At 47.0% G+C, this 19,172-nt stretch overlaps 1 protein-coding gene across 1 annotated transcript in view; it reads left to right on the top strand.

The window, feature by feature from the left end:
• LOC147125394 (importin subunit alpha-4-like) overlaps window positions 1–7,598 on the top strand; it is a 52,534-nt gene extending 44,936 nt beyond the window's left edge. Inside the window, exons 15-17 of the mRNA XM_086002418.1 lie at window positions 1,461–1,623; window positions 1,711–1,805; window positions 6,131–7,598. Of these exons, the coding sequence (XP_085858544.1) occupies window positions 1,461–1,623; window positions 1,711–1,805; window positions 6,131–6,229 (357 nt within the window). The 3' untranslated portion in view covers window positions 6,230–7,598. The remainder of the gene's footprint in view (window positions 1–1,460; window positions 1,624–1,710; window positions 1,806–6,130) is intronic.
• Window positions 7,599–19,172: the final 11,574 nt, after the last annotated feature.

Genomic DNA, 19,172 nt, shown 5'->3' with positions numbered 1-19,172 from the left:
ATTGGGTAGAAAGTCGGAGCTTGAACACCATTCATTGGGTAGAAGGTCGGAGCTTGAACACCATTCATTGGGTAGAAAGTCGGAGCTTGAACACCATTCATTGGGTAGAAGGTCGGAGCTTGAACACCATTCATTGGGTAGAAGGTCGGAGCTTGAACACCATTCATTGGGTAGAAAGTCGGAGCTTGAACACCATTCATTGGGTAGAAGGTCGGAGCTCGAACACCATTCATTGGGTAGAAGGTCGGAGCTTGAACACCATTCATTGGGTAGAAGGTCGGAGCTTGAACACCATTCATTGGGTAGAAGGTCGGAGCTTGAACACCATTCATTGGGTAGAAAGTTGGAGCTTGAACACCATTCATTGGGTAGAAGGTCGGAGCTCGAACACCATTCATTGGGTAGAAGGTCAGAGCTCGAACACCATTCATTGGGTAGAAGGTCGGAGCTTGAACACCATTCATTGGGTAGAAAGTCGGAGCTCGAACACCATTCATTGGGTAGAAAGTCGGAGCTCGAACACCATTCATTGGGTAGAAGGTCGGAGCTCGAACACCATTCATTGGGTAGAAGGTCGGAGCTCGAACACCATTCATTGGGTAGAAAGTCGGAGCTCGAACACCATTCATTGGGTAGAAGGTCGGAGCTCGAACACCATTCATTGGGTAGAAAGTCGGAGCTTGAACACCATTCATTGGGTAGAAGGTCGGAGCTCGAACACCATTAGGTAGCATTTACCATTTTGCTCCCCCTGTCCAACTGCTTGTCCCATAAAATATAGGAGCCTCTTGATATGGGAGTGCTTTCTGATTGTTATGCTTTGAAGCTGTCGGTTACTGTAATGTCTTAACATGCGGTACATCAGATTGCAGAGGCTATTGCCTTACCTATTATGTTGTGAAAGCAGAATATTTTAATTATTCTGAGACTCTGTTCACAAGCTGAATATTGCTTGGTTTTTTTTTGTATTTGTCCTTCAGACACACCTGTACAATCCTGATCTCAGGTGTGCCATTTGCAGGTGTGAACTGAGCAACATCTGGAGGGTGAGTCTCCTCTGGTGACTGACATCTCCTCCGTTGGCCAGTTAGAGCTGCCACGGCCTCGCTCTAGCCCTCCAGGTGAACTGTCGAGCTGAGGCCCATTCTACCTGTTCAGGAGGTATTAAAGATCCCCTGGCATTTCAGGCCAGAGCAGGACATTCTCTGGATCTCGATGCCTCTCCCATCCAACAGCACCAAACACAGATAGGTTGGTCACTCATCTCATTGCTGGTTGTTAAACTCGGTGACTGCTGCATTCATCCATATAAGGGACGGCACTTTGAGGACTAATCCATTGTATGTGGGACATCCTGAGATGCGTTAAGTCACTATTAATGCGAGTTCATTCAAGTTGTAAAAATGGACCAAGTGTGCAGACATATCTAATTTTAAGAGAGTATATTCATTGCTTTTCAGGTTGAATACCTCGTCCAGCAGAATGTTATCCCTCCTTTCTGTAAATTGCTTGGTGTGAAAGATCCTCAGGTCATTCAGGTGGTTCTCGATGGTCTAAATAACATTTTGAAGGTGGCTGGTTCCGACCCAAACACGCTGGTTGAAATGATCGAGGAGTGTGGGGGTAAGTACAGTGCTTTTAATATAACTTTCTGACGATCAGTCTGTTTGTACCTCGTGATTGAAATATTTAACACTTTCAACTTCCCAGGACTTGAAAAAATCGAAGCCCTGCAGCAGCATGAGAACGAAGACATCTACAAACTCGCCTACGAGATCATTGACCACTACTTCTGTGGAGAGGAGGTGAGAATGTTTTCAACATAAACCTATTGTAACATCTACTGGAGAAATTTTACTTCCTAATTTTGCAGTTACTATTTAAGTAAAACCCTACAAGGCATCGTGGTGTACACTGAGAGGAAACAAAATCTGCAGCAGGATTCCGCCGAGCTAGGCACGCTGGATTTAGATTCTTGTCTCGGTCACGGGCATTTTAAACTGCTGGTGCTGTTGTCAGTTTAGCTTTTCTGTTGCATGTTCAGCTGAACCCAAGTAGATTTTCCAGAATTGCAACTATTGACAGTGGGATGTTTGAAACAGTGTTTACCCTATACTTCCTAAATAAAGATAAGTATCAGCGACCGCAGGGTAATGTAAGCTGGGCTGTTTAGCAATCGCTATTACCTAATCATAGAATCGTGCAGCACAGAAGGAGGCCATTCAGCCCATCGTGTCTGTGCCGGCTCTTTGGTCGAGCACTCCAATTAGTCCCACTCCCCGGCTCTTTCCCCAGAGCCCTGCAAACCTTTCTCCAAGTATTTATCCAATTCCCTTTTGAAAGTTATTATTGAATCTGCTTCCACCGCCCTTTCAGGCAGCGCATTCCAGATCACATCACCAAACCCTCTTGTTCTTGTCGCACTCTGAGACTTGCTGCCACTACAGGTTGTGTTGAGCCACAATTCAATTTCTCATTCGCAACACTTGGCAATCAGCAGTGTTAAACTAAAAACTACCGCTGAGAGGAATAACATTTTGAAGGTGGCTAGAGGAATGGTGCAACGGGGGAGGGATTCAAATTCCTGGGACATGGGAACTGGTTCTGGGGGAGGTGGGACCAGTACAAACTGGACGGTTTGCACCTGGGCAGGACCGGGACCGATGTCCTAGGGGGAGTGTTTGCTAGTGCTGTGGGGGAGGGTTTAAACTAAAATGGCAGGGGGTTGGGAACCTGAGCAGGGAGACAGGAAAGGGAAACCAGGATAGAAGCAAAAGACAGGAAGGAGAAAAGCAAAGGTGGCAGTCAGAGAAATTAAGGGTTTAAATCAAACATTGCCAGAGTAAATAATTCTAAAAGGTCTAAGAGTGTTAAAAAAACAAGCCTGAAGGCTTTGTGTCTTAATGCGAGGAGCATTTGTAATAAGGTGGATGAATTAGCTGCGCAAATAGAGGTAAACGGATATGATATGATTGGGATTAAGGAAACATGGCTCCAGGGTGACCAAGGCTGGGAACTCAACATCCAGGGGTATTCAATATTCAGGAAAGACAGACAAAAAGGAAGTAAGGTAGCATTGCTGGTTAAAGAGGAGATTAACACAATTGTGAGGAAGGATATTAGCTCTGATGATGTGGAATCTGTATGGGTAGAACTGGGAAATACCATGGGGCAGAAAACATTAGTGGGAGTGGTATACAGACCGCCAAACAGTAATGCTGAGGTTGGGGATGGCATTACACGGGAAATTAGAGACGCGTGCAATAAGGGCACAGCAGTTATCATGGGTGACTTTAATCTACATATAGATTGGGCTAACCAAATTAGTAACAATACTGTGGAGGAGGAATTCCTGGAGTGTATACGGGATGGTTTCCTGGAGCAATATGTCGAGGAACCAACTAGAGATCAGGCCATCTTAGACTGGGTATTATGTAACGAGAAAGGATTAATTAGCAATCTTGTGTGAGGCCCCTTGGGGCGGGGCGATCATAATATGATAGAATTCTTCATTAAGATGGAGAGTGAAGTAGTTGACTCAGAGACTAGGGTCCTGAATTTAATTAAAGGAAACTACGATGGTATGAGGCGCGAGTTGGGTAGGATTGATTGGGGAATGTTACTCAAAGGGTTGATGGTGGATAGGCAATGGCAAACATTTAAAGATCGCATGGATGAACTACAGAATTTGTTCATCCCGGTTTGGCATAAAAATAAAACAAAAAAGGTGACTCAACCGTGGCTAACAAGGGAAATTAGGGATAGCATAACATCCAAGGAGAGGACATATAAATTGGCCAGAAAATGCAGTAAACCTGAGGTTTGGGAGCAGTTTAGGATTCAGCAAAGGAGGACAAAGGGATTAATTACGAGGGGGAAAATAGAGTATGAGAGTAAGCTTGCAGGGAACATAAAAACTGACTGTAAATGCTTTTATAGATATGTGAAGAGAAAAAGATTGGTGAAGTCAAGCGTAGGTCCCTTGCAGTCAGAATCAGGGGAATTTATAATGGGGAACAAAGAAATGGCAGACCAATTAAATACATATTTTGGTTCTGTCTTCACAAAGGAGGACACAAATAACCTCCCAGAGATGTCGGGGAACATAGGGTCTAATGAGAGGGAGAAACTGAAAGAAATCAGTATTTGTAGGGAAATGGTGTTAGGGAAATTGACGGGATTGAAGGCCGATAAATCCCCAGGGCCTGACAATCTACATCCTAGGGTACTTAAGGAAGTGGCCCTAGAAATAGTAGATGCATTGCTGGTCATCTTCCAAAATTCTATAGACTCTGGAACAGTTCCCATGGATTGGAGGGTAGCTAATGTTACCCCACTGTTCAAAAAAGGTGGTAGAGAGAAAACTGGGAATTATAGACCGGTAAGCCTGACATCGGTAGTGGGGAAAATGCTAGAGTCCATTATAAAAGATGTAATAGAGCACTTGGAAAACAGTGACAGGATCGGACAAAGTCAACGTGGATTTACAAAAGGTAAATCGTGCTTGACTAATCTACTGGAATTTTTTGAGATGTAACTGGTAGAATAGATAAGGGAGAACCAGTGGATGTGGTGTATTTGGACTTTCAGAAGGCTTTCGATAAGGTCCCGCATAAGAGATTAGCGTGTAAGGTTAAGGCACATGGGATTGGGGGCAAGGTACTGACTTGGATAGAGAACTGGTTAGCAGACAGGAAGCAAAGAGTTGGAATAAACGGGTCTTTTTCCAAGTGGCAGGCTAGTGGGGTACTGCAGGGATCGGTCCTAGGACCCCAGCTATTCACAATATATATTAATGATCTGGACGAGGGAACTAGATGTAATATCTCCAAGTTTGCAGATGACACAAAGCTGGGTGGGCGTGTGTGCTGTGAGGAGGATGCCGAGAAACTCCAGTATGATTTGGGTGATTGGGCATGGCAGATGCGTTATATAACGTGGATAAAAGCGCGGTTATCCACTTTGGTGGCAAAAACAGGAAGGAAGATTATTATCTGAATGGCAATAGATTGGGAGAAGGGGAAGTGCAACGAGACCTGGGTGTCCTTGTGCACCAGTCGCTGAAGGTAAGCATGCAGGTGCAGCAGGCGGTTAAGAAGGCAAATGGTATGTTGGCCTTCGTAGCAAGAGGGTTTGAGTACAGGAACAAGGATGTCTTGCTGCAGTTGTACAGGGCCTTGGTGAGACCACATCTTGAGTATTGTGTGCAGTTTTGGTCGCCTTATCTGAGGAAGGATGTTCTTGCCATGGAAGGAGTTCAGCGAAGATTCACCAGGCTGATACCTGGGATGGCAGGAATGACGTATGAGGAGCGATTGGGTCAATTGGGCTTATACTCACTGGAGTTTAGAAGAATGAGAGGGGATCTCATTGAAACTTATAAAATTCTAACAGGACTAGACAGACTAGATGCAGGAAGAATGTTCCTGATGGCGGGGGAGTCCAGAACCAGGGGTCACAGTCTAAAGATAAGGGGTAAGCCATTTAAGGCAGAGATGAGGAGGAATTTCTTCACCCAGAGAGTGGTGAACCTGTGGAATTCTCTACCACACAAGGCAGTTGAGGCCAATTCATTAAATATATTCAAGAAGGAGTTGGATATATTTCTTAAGGCTAAAGGGATCAAGGGATATGGGGAGAAAGCAGGGACAGGGTACTGAATTTGGATGATCAGCCATGATCTCATTGAATGGCGGAGCAGGCTCGAGGGGCCGAATGGCCGACTCCTCCTATCTTCTGTGTTTCTATGTGGCTGGTTCCGACCCAAACACGCTGGTTGAACTGATCGAGGAGTGAACTGCTTTTTAAAGAATGTAGTTATGATTTCACTATACATGGAATCAATGTTCCCGTTAAGCTGCGTGGCTGCACAGCGGTCTGGAGGTCCTGCGCAGGCCGCTCACCAGGGAGAAACCGCGCATGCGCGAAGATTTGATTGGGCCGCGCAGCCAAAAAAATGACAAGAAACATTGCATGGAATAACCGTCGCAAATGAGAAATGTCAAAGCAACGAATACCAGAGCACGTGTAGTGAACTGGTGCGCATGTTTTGCTGTGTTAGTGTGATCAGTGATTACTCTGAGATTTGGTTATAGCTCACCGGGTGTCTGCTGTTTTTGCGTCCTGACAGATTGATGAAGATCCCAGCCTTATTCCTGAAACCACACCTGGAGGAACTTTCAACTTCGACCCTTCTACAGACCTTCAATCAAAGGAATTTAATTTTTAAATGCACACTCTCTGAAGGTATAAAATACAGAGTGTGATTGGTCATCTATCAATCAAATTAATGTGTTTGTAAAAATGTAAAAAGGCAACATCAGACTTAGAATACTGACTTGCAAAAAATGAGTGCAGCTGTGTGCACACCAGACTGATCTTCCAATCGGAAAGAACAAAGCTGCTTTTATGTCACTGCTAACCAGCAGAAGAATCTCCTTCGCTGTTTCTCCCCACTAATGTCCGTGTTGCAACGACTGTGGCACATCCAGAGAAGTGGCGTTGAACCTGTCCTGCTCAAACGTGCTGTGGGACTGTGCCGCTGACTTTGTTGGAGATGGAGCAGTGCAGAAAATTTACAATCCCCTTATCATTTCTGTTTTCCTGTAAGTTTATTGTAGTGGCAGCTGCTGCCTTTGCTGTGTAGCTCCTGTGTCTTAACCTAGCTCCCCGTCACTGAGACTACTTAAAGTACCATGAAAAAAAAGCCTAATATTACAATGCTGTTTTTGTGAGTTTTGTATGTAATCATAGGAGGCTTAAAATATTAGGAGAAGGTCCGATTGAATGCAACAGTATCACAACACACTCAGCATTTCCTGTGACCACTATGCTATTAGTTTGAACGTGGTTTAGCGGAAGTTCTCAAACAAAACTCTGCACAGAGGTTCCTCTTTACTTTGCGAGACTTACGTAAAGGTGCCGAGACAATTGTTTTCTGTGACTATACCTCTGAGCATCCATGTTACTCTCGGTTATATTTGCCTCTTGAGATGCCCAACAAAATTATGGAATTAATACTTATCACTTTTGGAAACTCCTTTCAAGACAGCAAAAATGTCAGTGAAAAGCATTAATGTTCAGATGTGAAGGCTGTCGGTTCGCAGGAGTTCCGCACCTTTAAATTACCGCCTAGATAAGACTCCCTTCAGAAGAGATTTTGCAGTTGACTGAAGTGCACTATGGTATTTATCAGTAACTTTGCTGGTGTACATTTTAGCAATATGTTTAGCGAGGTGCAAATCGGCATCACTGAAAACTCTCCACAGCCATTTTAAGCTTCGATGTGTTACTGCATGAAACTGGTGTATATATAGAATTGCTCACATACAGTGTCACATTTTTATACGAGATGCCTAAATTCACTTTAATAATTAAAGGGTCATTAATGTTTAACTGCAAAACCGGGGCTTTAGATCCTGCCGTGTACTTATGGTTTGGAAAATCCAATGAATGTGCTTGGGTTTCCAGATTTCCATATGACAAAGGGAAGCGGTTTAAAATTCAGCTCATGTTTTGCTTGGCAATATAAAAGCAATTGTTTTCAGTGAACAAGTAATTAAAAGTATTGCTGCAGTTTGCCACTTTCATTTCAGATACTTTAAATAGTTCAGTCTTTTATTTGAAAAGCATTCCTCTATTTTGGTTCGAATTGTTTGCTCATTCACTCACGCTCATGCACTCGCTTGCACACTCAAGCGCGCGTACGCATACACTCACTCACTAGTAAATACACGGGCCCTTTCAGCCCACGGGTAGCAGGTTTAGGTTCACACCTCGGTAGAAGATAAGGTTTTATCTTCCCAGCATTCACCCTGAAGATGTTCTGATCTTTGTCGTGGAGATCAGGGATCGAGACACTGGCAGCTGGTCTTTGCCCCTGGTTTGGATGTTGAATATTGGCAAGAACCAGGGGCGAAGGTGGAAGGTCAGCAGCCCGAGGATGGTTCTGAAGCAACTAACTGGGAGAATCTTAATCAATGATGTCTGCGAGTGGTCTTTGACAGAGGCTTATTTAACTGGGCATAAAAACAGAAAATGCTGGACACACTCAGCAGGTCAGACAGCATCTAATGAAAGGTCATCGACCTGATACATTAACTCTCTATCTCTCTCCACAGATGTTTTCATTCAAATTTCCAGCAGCCACATTATTTTGCTTTTTGTTTTGTTATTTATTTGGCTGTTTTTCTTAATTATTGCTATTTACACGTTTAATTTATAGCTAACTCACTGGAACCTGCACAGTTATTCAATCTTGTCTTGTCATAACGCATATCTTCTGGTGTCTGTAATCTAGTGGCTTGGCTGGGACTGGGGATTTGTGAATCAAAGATCCACATACTGATGGCCCTGGAGATAGTAGATGCATTGCTGGTCATCTTCCAGAACTCGATAGACTCTGGAACAGTACCCATGGATTGGAGGGTAGCTAATATTACCCCACTATTCAAAAAAGGTGGTAGAGAAAAAGCGGGGAATTATAGCCTGACATCGGTAGTGGGGAAAAATGCTACAGTCCATTATAAAAGATGTAATAGCAGAGCACTTGGAAAGCAGTGACAGGATCGGACAAAGTCAACATGGATTTACAAAAGGTAAATCGTGCTTGACTACTGGAATTTTTTGAGGATGTAACTGGTAAAATAGATAAGGGAGAACCAGTGAATGTGGTGTATTTGGACTTTCAGAAGGCTTTCGATAAGGTCCCGCATAAGAGATTAGCTTGTAAAATTAAGGCACATGGGATTGGGGGCAAGGTATTGACTTGGATAGAGAACTGGTTGGCAGATAGAAAGCAAAGAGTTGGAATACACGGGTTGTTTTCCGAGTGGCAGGCAGTGACTAGTGGGGTACCGCAAGGATCGGTCCTAGGACCCCAGCTGTTCACAATATATATTAATGACCTGGACAAGGGAATTGGATGTAATATCTCCAAATTTGCAGACGACACAAAGCAGGGTGGGAGGGTATGCTGTGAGGAGGATGTTGTGAAACTCCAGTACGATTTGGACAGGTTGGGTGATTGGGCAGAAACATGGCAAATGCACTATAATGTGGATAAATGTGAGGTTATCCACTTTGGTGGCAAAAATAGGAAGGCAGATTATTATTTGAATGGCAATGGATTGGGAGAAGGGGGAAGTGCAAAGAGACCTGGGTGTTCTTGTGCACCAGTCGCTGAAGGTAAGCATGCAGGTGCAGCAGGCGGTTAAGAAGGCAAATGGTATGTTGGCCTTTGTAGCAAGAGGGTTCGAGTACAGGAACAAGGATGTCTTGCTGCAGTTGTACAGGGCCTTGGTGAGACCGCACCTTGAGTATTGTGTGCAGTTTTGGTCGCCTTATCTGAGGGACGTTCTTGCCATGGAAGGAGTGCAACGAAGATTCACCAGGCTGATACCTGGGATGGCAGGAATGATGTATGAGGAAAATTGGGTCGATTGGGCTTGTACTCACTGGAGTTTAGAAGATTGAGAGGGGATCTCATCGAAACCTATAAAATTCTGTCAGGCCTGGACAGACTAGATGCAGGAAGGATGTTCCCGATGGCCGGGGAGTCCAGAACTAGGGGCCATAGTCTAAGGATAAGGGGTAAGCCATTTAGGACTGAGATGAGGAATTTCTTCACCCAGAGAGTGGTGAACCTGTGGAATTCTCTACCACAGAAGGCAGTGGAGGCCAATTCATTAAATATATTCAAGAAGGAGTTGGATATTTTTCTTAAGGCTAAAGGGATCAAGGGATATGGGGAGAAGGCAGGAACGGGGTACTGAATTTGGATGATCAGCCATGATCTCATTGAATGGTGGAGCAGGCTCGAGGGGCCGAATGGCCTACTCCTGCTCCTATCTTCTATGTTTCTATGATAGTTTTAACAATCTTCACATCTCTGAGCTGCATTTGCTTCGGATGCTAAATTGCTGCAGACCTTTAACATCTAGACATTTTCAAAATGTGATCTGAATTGAACTGGTCTCAGCTGAAGGTGTCATCACCTATCCAGTGCCCCCTCCCTATCCAAGTTAGACCAGAGCCCTTGCTTTACAGCGTAAATAGATACCATCTAAGGTAAGTCATGGTCGAGGGATAGTCTATCCAGTGTAAATGGGGTGACGTCTTTGTAAGACATTATTTGCGATACATTCATGTGGCCAGATTAGTGAAGTAACTACATTGGACTATGTTGAGATCACTTCCTGTGTGATCTGTAATATCGCCCGCCTCAGCTCATCCGCTGCTGAAACCCTCATCCATGCCTTTGTTACCTCTAGACTTGACTATTCCAACGCACTCCTGGCTGGCCTCCCACATTCCACCGTACGTAAACTTGAGGTCATCCAAAACTCGGCTGCCCGTGTCCTAACTCGCACCAAGTCCCGTTCACCCATTGCCCTTGTGCTCACTGACCTACATTGGCTCACAGTTAAGCAAAACCGAGATTTCAAAATTCTCATCCTTGTTTTAAAATCCCTCCATGGCCTTGCCCCTCCCTATATCTGTAATCTCCTTCAGTCCCACAGCCCCCCCCCCCCCCAACCCCGAGATATCTGCGCTCCTCTAATTCTGCCATCTTGAGCATCTCTGATTATAATTGCTCCACCATTGGTGGCAGTGCCTTCTGTTGCCTGGGCCCTAGGCTCTGGAATTCCCTGCCTAAACCTCTCCGCCTCTTGTTTAAGACGCTCCTTAAAACCTACCTCTTTGACCAAGCTTTTGGTCACCTGCCCTAATTTCTCCCTATGTGGCTCAGTGTCAAATTTTTTGTCTTATAATACTCCTGTGAAGCGCCTTGGGACATTTTACTACGTTAAAGGCGCTATATAAATACAAGTTGTGTGTGGAGTTAGTAATCATTTCCCTGATGTTGTCCTGAATGCTTCTGGCTAGGGGTGTTGTGGTAGGAGTGACCAGGAACGAGGAATCGGGTTGTTCAATGGGTTTGCATTCTTGCCTTTGACCTCTGGGTCTTGGGTTCACAACCAAATGGGCCGGAGTGGAAGGAATCCTCCCGTGTCCAGCTGTAAGGGCTCGGTGTGAAATGGGCCGGAGTGGAAGGAATCCTCCTGTGTCCGGCTGTAAGGACTCGGTGTGAAATGGGCCGGAGTGGAAGGAATCCTCCCGTGTCTGGCTGTAAGGGCTCGGTGTGAAATGGGCCGGAGTGGAAGGAATCCTCCCGTGTCCGGCTGTAAGGGCTCGGTGTGAAGTGGGCCACCTTTTAGCACACAGGATTATGGGTATTGAAAATGTCACACTGGTGTAGCAAAGTGTGAACTTCTGAGATGGGGTTTTAGTGGAGCTTTACTCTAACCCATGCTGTACCTGCCCTGGGAGTGTTTGATGGGACAGTGCAGAAACATAGAAGATAGGAGCAGGAGTAGGCCACTCGCCCCCTCGAGCCTGCTCTGCCATTCAATGCGATCATGGCTGATCATCCAAACTCAGTACCTGGTCCCTGCCTTCTCCCCATATCCCTTGATCCCTTTAGCCTTAAGAAATATATCCAACTCTTTCTTGAATATATTTAATGAATTGGCCTCAACTGCCTTCTGTGGTAGAGAATTCCACAAGTTCACCACTCTCTGGGTGAAGAAATTCCTCCTCATCTCAGTCCTAAATGGCTTACCCCTTATCCTTAGACTGTGACCCCTGGTTCTGGACTCCCTGGCCATCGGGAACGTCCTGTTAGAATTTTATAAGTTTCAATGAGATCCCCTCATTCATCTAAACTCCAGTGAGTATAAGCCCAATCGACCCAATCTCTCCTTATACGTCATTCCTGCCATCCCAGGTATCAGTCCGGTGAATCTTCGCTGCACTCCATGGCAATAACATCCTTCCTCAGATAAGGCGACCAAAACTGCACACAATACTCAAGATGTGGTCTCACCAAGGCCCTGTACAACTGCAGCAAGACATCCTTGTTCCCGTACTCGAACCCTCTCACTACAAAGGCCAACATACTATTTGCCTTCTTAACCGCCTGCTGTACCTGCATGCTTACCTTCAGCGACTGGTGCACAAGGACACCCAGGTCTTGTTGCACTTCCCCTTCTCCCAATCTATTGCCGTTCAGATAATAATCTGCCTTCCTGTTTTTTGCCACCAAAGTGGATAACCTCGCATTTGTCCACATTATACTGCATGAGCCCAATCACCCAACCTGTCCAAATCATACTGGAGTTTCTCGGCATCCTCCTCACAGCACACACGCCCACCCAGCTTTGTGTCGTCTGCAAACTTGGAGATATTACATCTAGTTCCGTCGTCTAGATCATCATTAATATATATTGTAAATAGCTGGGGTCCGAGCACCGATCCCTGCGGTACCCCACTAGTCACTGCCTGCCACTCAGAAAAAGAGCCATTTAATCCAACTCTTTGCTTCCTGTCTGCCAACCAGTTCTCTATCCAAGTCAGTACCTTGCCCCCAATCCCATGTGCCTTAACTTTGCACGCTAATCTCTTATGCGGGACCTTATCGAAAGCCTTCTGAAAGTCCAAATACACCACATCCACTGGTTCTCCCTTATTTATTCTACCAGTTACCACCTCAAAAAATTCCAGTAGATTAGTCTAGCACGATTTACCTTTTGTAAATCCATGTTGACATTGTCTGATCCTGTCACTGTTTTCCAAGTGCTCTGCTATTACATCTTTTATAATGGACTCTAGCATTTTCCCCACTACCGCTGTCAGGCTTACCGGTCTGTAATTCCCTGTTTTCTTTCTACCACCTTTTTTGAATAGTGGGGTAACATTAGCTGTCCTCCAATCCATGGGAACTGTTCCAGAATCTATAGAATTTTGGAAGATGACCAGCAATGCATCTACTATTTCTAGGGCCACTTCCTTAAGTACCCTAGGATGTAGATTATCAGGCCCTGGGGATTTATCGGCCTTCAATCCCGTCAATTTCCCTAACACCATTTCCCTACAAATACTGATTTCATTCAGTTCCTCCCTCTCATTAGACCCTATGTTCCCTGACATTTCCGGGCAGTTATTTGTGTCCTCCTTTGTGAAGACAGAACCAAAGTATGTATTTAATTCGTCTGCCATTTCTTTGTTCCCCATTATAAATTCCCCTGATTCTGACTGCAAGGGACCTACGCTTGATTTCACCAATCTTTTTCTCTTCACATATCTATAAAAGCTTTTACAGTCAGTTTTTATGTTCCCTGAAAGCTTACTCTCATACTCTATTTTCCCCCTCATAATTAATCCCTTTGTCCTCCTTTGTTGAATCCTAAGCTGCTCCCAATCCTCAAGTTTACTGCTTTTTCTGGCCAATTTATAAGTCATAGGTCATAGAGGTCATAGAGATAGGAACAGGAGTAGGCCATTCGGCCCTTCGAGCCTGCTCCGCCATTCAATGAGATCATGGCTGATCTTCGTCTGAGATCTTAGCTGATCTTACCAGTTCAGTACCCCGTCCCCGCCTTTTCTCCGTAACCCTTAATCCCCTTAGCCTTCAGAAATATATCCAATTCTCTCTTGAAAATATTTATTGAATTAGCCTTCACAGCCCTCTGTGGCAGGGAATTCCACAGGCTCACCACTCTTTGAGTGAAGAAATTCTTCCTCATCTCTGTTTTAAATGATTTGCCCGCTATTTTTAGACTGTGGCCCCTGGTTCTGTGCTCCCCTGCCATTGGAAACATTCTCTCTGAATTCAGCCTGTCCAGGCCTGCCATAATTTTATATGTTTCGATGAGATCCCCTCTCAATCTTCTAAACTCCAGTGAGTACAAGCCCAAACTATTCAATCTCTCCTCGTAGGTCATTCCCGCCATTCCAGGTATCAGCCTGGTGAATCGCCGCTGCACTCTTTCCATGGCAAGAACATCCTTCCGCAGATGGGGCGACCAAAACTGTACACAATACTCCAGATGCGGTCTCACCAGCACCTTGTACAGCTGTAGTAAGGTATCCCTATTCCTATACTCGAACCCCCTTGATATGAAGGCCAACATACCATTTGCCTTCTTAATCGCCTGTTGCACCTGCATGCTCTCCTTCAGTGACTGGTGCACAAGAACACCCAGGTCCCTCTGCACTTCTCCTTGGATCTTATGCTATCCCTAATTTCCCTTGTTAGCCACGGTTGAGTAACCTTTTTTGTTTTATTTTTATGCCAAACCGGGATGAACAAATTCTGTAGTTCATCCATACGATCTTTAAATGTTTGCCATTGCCTATCCACCATCAACCCTTTGAGTAACATTCCCCAATCAATCCTACCCAACTCGCGCCTCATACCATCGTAGTTTCCTTTAATTAAATTCAGGACCCTAGTCTCTGAGTCAACTACTTCACTCTCCATCTTAATGAAGAATTCTATCATATTATGATCGCTCCGCCCCAAGGGACCTCGCACAACAAGATTGCTAATTATTCCTTTGTCATTACATAATACCCAGTCTAAGATGGCCTGATCTCTAGTTGGTTCCTCAACATATTGGTCCAGGAAACCATCCCGTATACACTCCAGGAATTCCTCCTCCACAGTATTGTTACTAATTTGGTTAGCCCAATCTATATGTAGATGATCTTCTTATCGTGTCCACGGACAGTCTATACATAGCCCAGCCAGAACTGGACACATTTTTGCGCCTTGTTGTTGAATTTGGCAAGATCTGCAACAGTGCAGGGTTCCTCTAACGATGGGCATTGCAGGAGATGTTGCATAGTCTGTGCCTCAGTTCCACATTCACAAATTGTCAGGCTGGTTGAATATCCCCATTTGCTTAGTGATACCATTGAGCACCTACACCAGTCCTAAGTCTGTTAAGGCACTTCCAGGTTGCCCAGTTGCAATTAGCTCCCGGGGGAAGGCTTTCATCAGGTAAAATTTCCATCGCTGGGGGTTGTTCAAGACTGGCGAGCCGGTCTTTCCACAAGGCGATGCGGGCTTCAGATGAGGTTGATTGTAATGGAACAACACTGTTCATGAAGCTCTTCCTTGACTTTAGGAGGCTGGGTGTAGGTGGGTGCCTCTCATCTGATGTTTGGCGGAGTCGCTCTTTTTTGCTGGCTACCGTTCTTATATCAGGGGGAGCGATACCCGCCAGGATATATAGGCTGTTGGTGTTTGTTGGTTTTAAGCAACCTGTGATAAATCGGCAGCTTGCATTCAGAACGGCATCCATCTTCTTGGCATAAGTAGACCTTTCCCGTGCAGGGCAGGCGTATTCGGCAGCGGAATAGCCAAGAGCAAGTGCACTGGTTCGCAATGTTTTCGGGCTTGCTCCCCATCTTGTGTTAGTGAGCTTATTCAGGATGTTGTTTCGTGCGCTCACTTTTGCCTTTGTCTTCTCGATGTGGTTCTTGAAGGTGAGGCATCGGTCAAGGGTGACTCCTAAGTAGATAGGGTGCTCGTAATGCGTCAGTGTTGCTCCACACCAGGTTACTTTCAGCTGGCGTTTGGCTTCACGGTTTCTGAGGTGGAATGCACAAACTTGCGTCTTTGATGGGTTTGCGCGAAGGTGGTTTTCTTCATAGTAGGATTTTAGTCTCTCCAAGGCCTCAAAGCGTTTTCTCCACGGTGTTAAAATCAGTGCTTTGGGCAGTGACACATAAGTCATCAGCATATATAAAACGGCGTGTGACACCATCTTTAGGTTGGTCATTCATGTAGATGTTGTACAGCAGCGGTGCATTAAAGTCACTATGTAGATTAAAGTCACCCATGATAACTGCTGTGCCCTTATTGCACGCGTCTCTAATTTCCCGTTTAATGCCATCCCCAATCTCCGCATCACTGTTTGGGGGTCTGTATACAACTCCCACTAACGTTTTCTGCCCCATGGTATTTCTCAGCTCTACCCATACAGATTCCACATCATCAAAGCTAATATCGTTCCTTACAATTGTGTTAATCTCTTTAACCAGCAATGCTACCTGTGGTAAACCACGTTCACTATCGTATCACTGTTAGTAGTTAGCACTGTTCACCACTGTTCGTTATAACTGTATCACTGACCACTATTGTATCACGGTACGAGGTCGCCTCTTGCCACACTGCTATACCTGGGATGACCACTGCCGACTCCGCCTTGGCTCCACCCACCAGGCCAGGTATAAAGGTGAGCGACTGGCTGGTATTCCTCCTGCTTGGATCGGATCACCCACGAGAGTGGGCTCTGTTATTTAGTCAATAAAAACCTTTAGTCACCTTCGTAACTCTTCGCCTTTTATTGGAGGAATTGATAGGTATATCAATTTTATTGACTAAATTTAATGATGTCCGACAACGAGTCACAACCGGCGGAGGAGCCACCAGCGCAGCTCCCAGGAGCACAGCCACACCAGCCAGCTTGGCTGCGAGCCCTCAGACCGCCGTACCTGGACCTGAACCCACGAGCAGCAAACTCAGCCGCAGACTTTAAACACTGGCTGGTCTGCTTCGAATCATACCTGAGAGAATCCAGCGTCCCTCAGGCATCCAAACTAAGTGTCCTGCAGGCACAACTGAGCCCGAGAGTATACACTCTCATCGAGGACATGACTACCTACGAGACCGCCATCAACCTGCTGAAACAGAAGTACCGGACCCCGGTAAACTACATGTACGCTAGGCACCTCCTAAGATCACGGCCGCAACAGCCAGGAGAATCAGTAGCCGAATTCTCACAGGCGCTATATGCACTCGCCAGGAACTGTGACTTTAAATCGGTGTCGGCAGCCGAAAATACTGAAGATAATATCCGCGACGCATTCCTGAAAGGCCTACGGTCCGAGTACTCACGGCAAAGACTGCTGGAAGCTAAAGACCTCAGCATGGAAAAAGCTGAAGCCCTCGCTATCTCCCTGGAAGTGGCCCACCAAGATCAGGAAGCATTCACCAGGTACTGCTCGCGACCCTGGGACTCGGGCCCGACCCCTACCACAGCACCCTTCCCAGCGCCGCCCCCGGGACCTACCTCTGCGTCGGCGTCCCGGACCCGACCGGCACCGGCCCCGACATCGGGCATCCGCGATCGGGCCGCCGGCTGTTTTTTTTGTGGCCAGGAGAAGCACCCAAGGTCGCGCTGCCCAGCCAAGAACTCCATATGCAAAACCTGCCTGAAGAAAGGCCACTTCTCCAAGGCCTGCAGCAGCGGATCCTCAGAGGCCAGCAGTGCCGCATGCGAACTATGGGGGCGGCCATCTTCGTTTAGGGCAACTGAGGCCAGCATCCCCACACATGAGTCATGGGGCGGCCATCTTTGTTTAGGGCAACTGAGGCCAGCATCCCCACACATGAGTCATGGGGGCGGCCATCTTTGATTAAGGCAACCGACCCCAATAGTGCCTCATGTGAGCTACGGGGGCAGCCATCTTCTCCGTCATTGTGCCCTACCTCGTGGGAGACGCCATTTTACTCACCACACCCGACCGCCTCGCCCGCAGATGACAACGACTCGCTCAGCTACACACTAGCTTCCGTCACCCTGGACCAAGCCCGCCCGCACCATCTGTCCAAGTCAATGATGGACATCAAAGTGAACGGCCACGCCACGACCTGCCTGTTCGACAGCGGAAGCACGGAGAGCTTCATCCACCCAGACACGGTGAGCCACTACTCCCTCTCTGTCCTACCAATGCGCAGCCGAATCTCGATGGCATCGAGGTCCCACGCCACGGACATCAGCGGCTACTGTGTCGTGACCCTGTCGGTTAAGGGCACGGAGTATAAAAACTTTAAACTCCTCGTCCTCCCCCATCTCTGCGCTGCCGTTCTACTAGGGCTGGACTTCCAATCCCACCTCCAAAGCGTAACCCTAGCATACGGTGGACCCCTCCCCCCACTCACAGTCAACAACCAGCAAACGTTAAACCGCCCACCGCGTAACACCTGCAGCCTCTCCACCCTCAAGGTCCCGCCACCCTCTCTGTTTGCTAACCTTACCCCTGACTGCAAACCCGTCGCTACCAAGAGCAGGCGGTATAGCGCCGGGGACAGAGCCTTCATTAGCTCTGAGGTGCGGCGCCTCCTGAAAGAGGGCATTATCGAGGGGAGCAGCAGCCCCTGGCGTGCCCAGGTCGTAGTCGTAAAGACCGGCGATAAAAACCGCCTGGTCATCGACTACAGCCAGACCATAAACAGATATACCCAGCTGGACGCATACCCCCTCCCCCGCATATCTGACATGGTCAATCAGATTGCACAGTATAAAGTATTCTCGACCATCGACCTGAAGTCGGCCTACCACCAACTCCCTATCCACCCTGAGGACCGCCAGTATACCGCCTTCGAGGCGAATGGGCGCCTATACCACTTCCTTAGGGTCCCCTTCGGTGTCACTAATGGGGTCTCGGTCTTCCAAAGGGAGATGGACCAGATGGTTGACCAGAACGAACTGCAGGCTACATTCCCCTACCTAGATAACGTCACTATCTGCGGCCGCGACCGGCAGGAACATGACGCGAATCTGGAGAAATTCCTCCGTACGGCCCAATGGCTGAACCTCACCTACAATAAGGAGAAATGCGTGTTTAACACCACGCGCCTTGCCATCCTCGGCTGCGTAGTGGAGAACGGAATCATCGGCCCCGACCCAGAAAGAATGCGCCCCCTCATGGAGCTACCCCTCCCCCACTGCCCTAAAGCACTTAGGAGAACCCTGGGGCTTTTCGCCCACTATGCCCAATGGGTACCCAATTACGCGGACAAAGCCAGACCCCTCCTGAAAGCCACTTCCTTCCCCCTCACGGAGGAGGCGTGCGCGGCCTTCTCCCTCATTAAGGGAGACATAGCCAAGGCCACGATGCACGCAGTGGACGAGTCCATCCCCTTCCAGGTGGAGAGCGACGCATCCGACTTCGCCTTAGCCGCCACCCTAAACCAGGAGGGGAGGCCAGTGGCCTTCTTCTCAAGGACCCTACAGGGCCCCGAGATCCGACATTCGTCGGTCGAGAAAGAGGCCCAGGCGATCGTGGAGGCAGTTCGGCGCTGGAGGCACTACCTGGCAGGCAAACGATTTACCCTCCTCACCGACCAGCGTTCGGTGGCTTTCATGTTTAATAACAAGCTGAAGGGCAAAATCAAGAATGACAAGATTTTGAGATGGAGAATCGAGCTCTCCACCTACGATTATGAGATCTTGTACCGGCCAGGCAAGCTGAACGAATCCCCTGATGCCCTTTCACGAATGACATGCGCCAGCGCGCATATCGATAGGCTTCAGACC

This window comes from Somniosus microcephalus, chromosome 1 (genome assembly GCF_052327205.1).
Source record: "Somniosus microcephalus isolate GS21.2 chromosome 1, FLI_Smic_1.0, whole genome shotgun sequence".
Lineage (NCBI taxonomy): Eukaryota > Metazoa > Chordata > Chondrichthyes > Squaliformes > Somniosidae > Somniosus > Somniosus microcephalus.
Note: the sequence above shows the minus strand (reverse complement) of the source record. Positions and strands in the feature narration are given on the sequence as shown.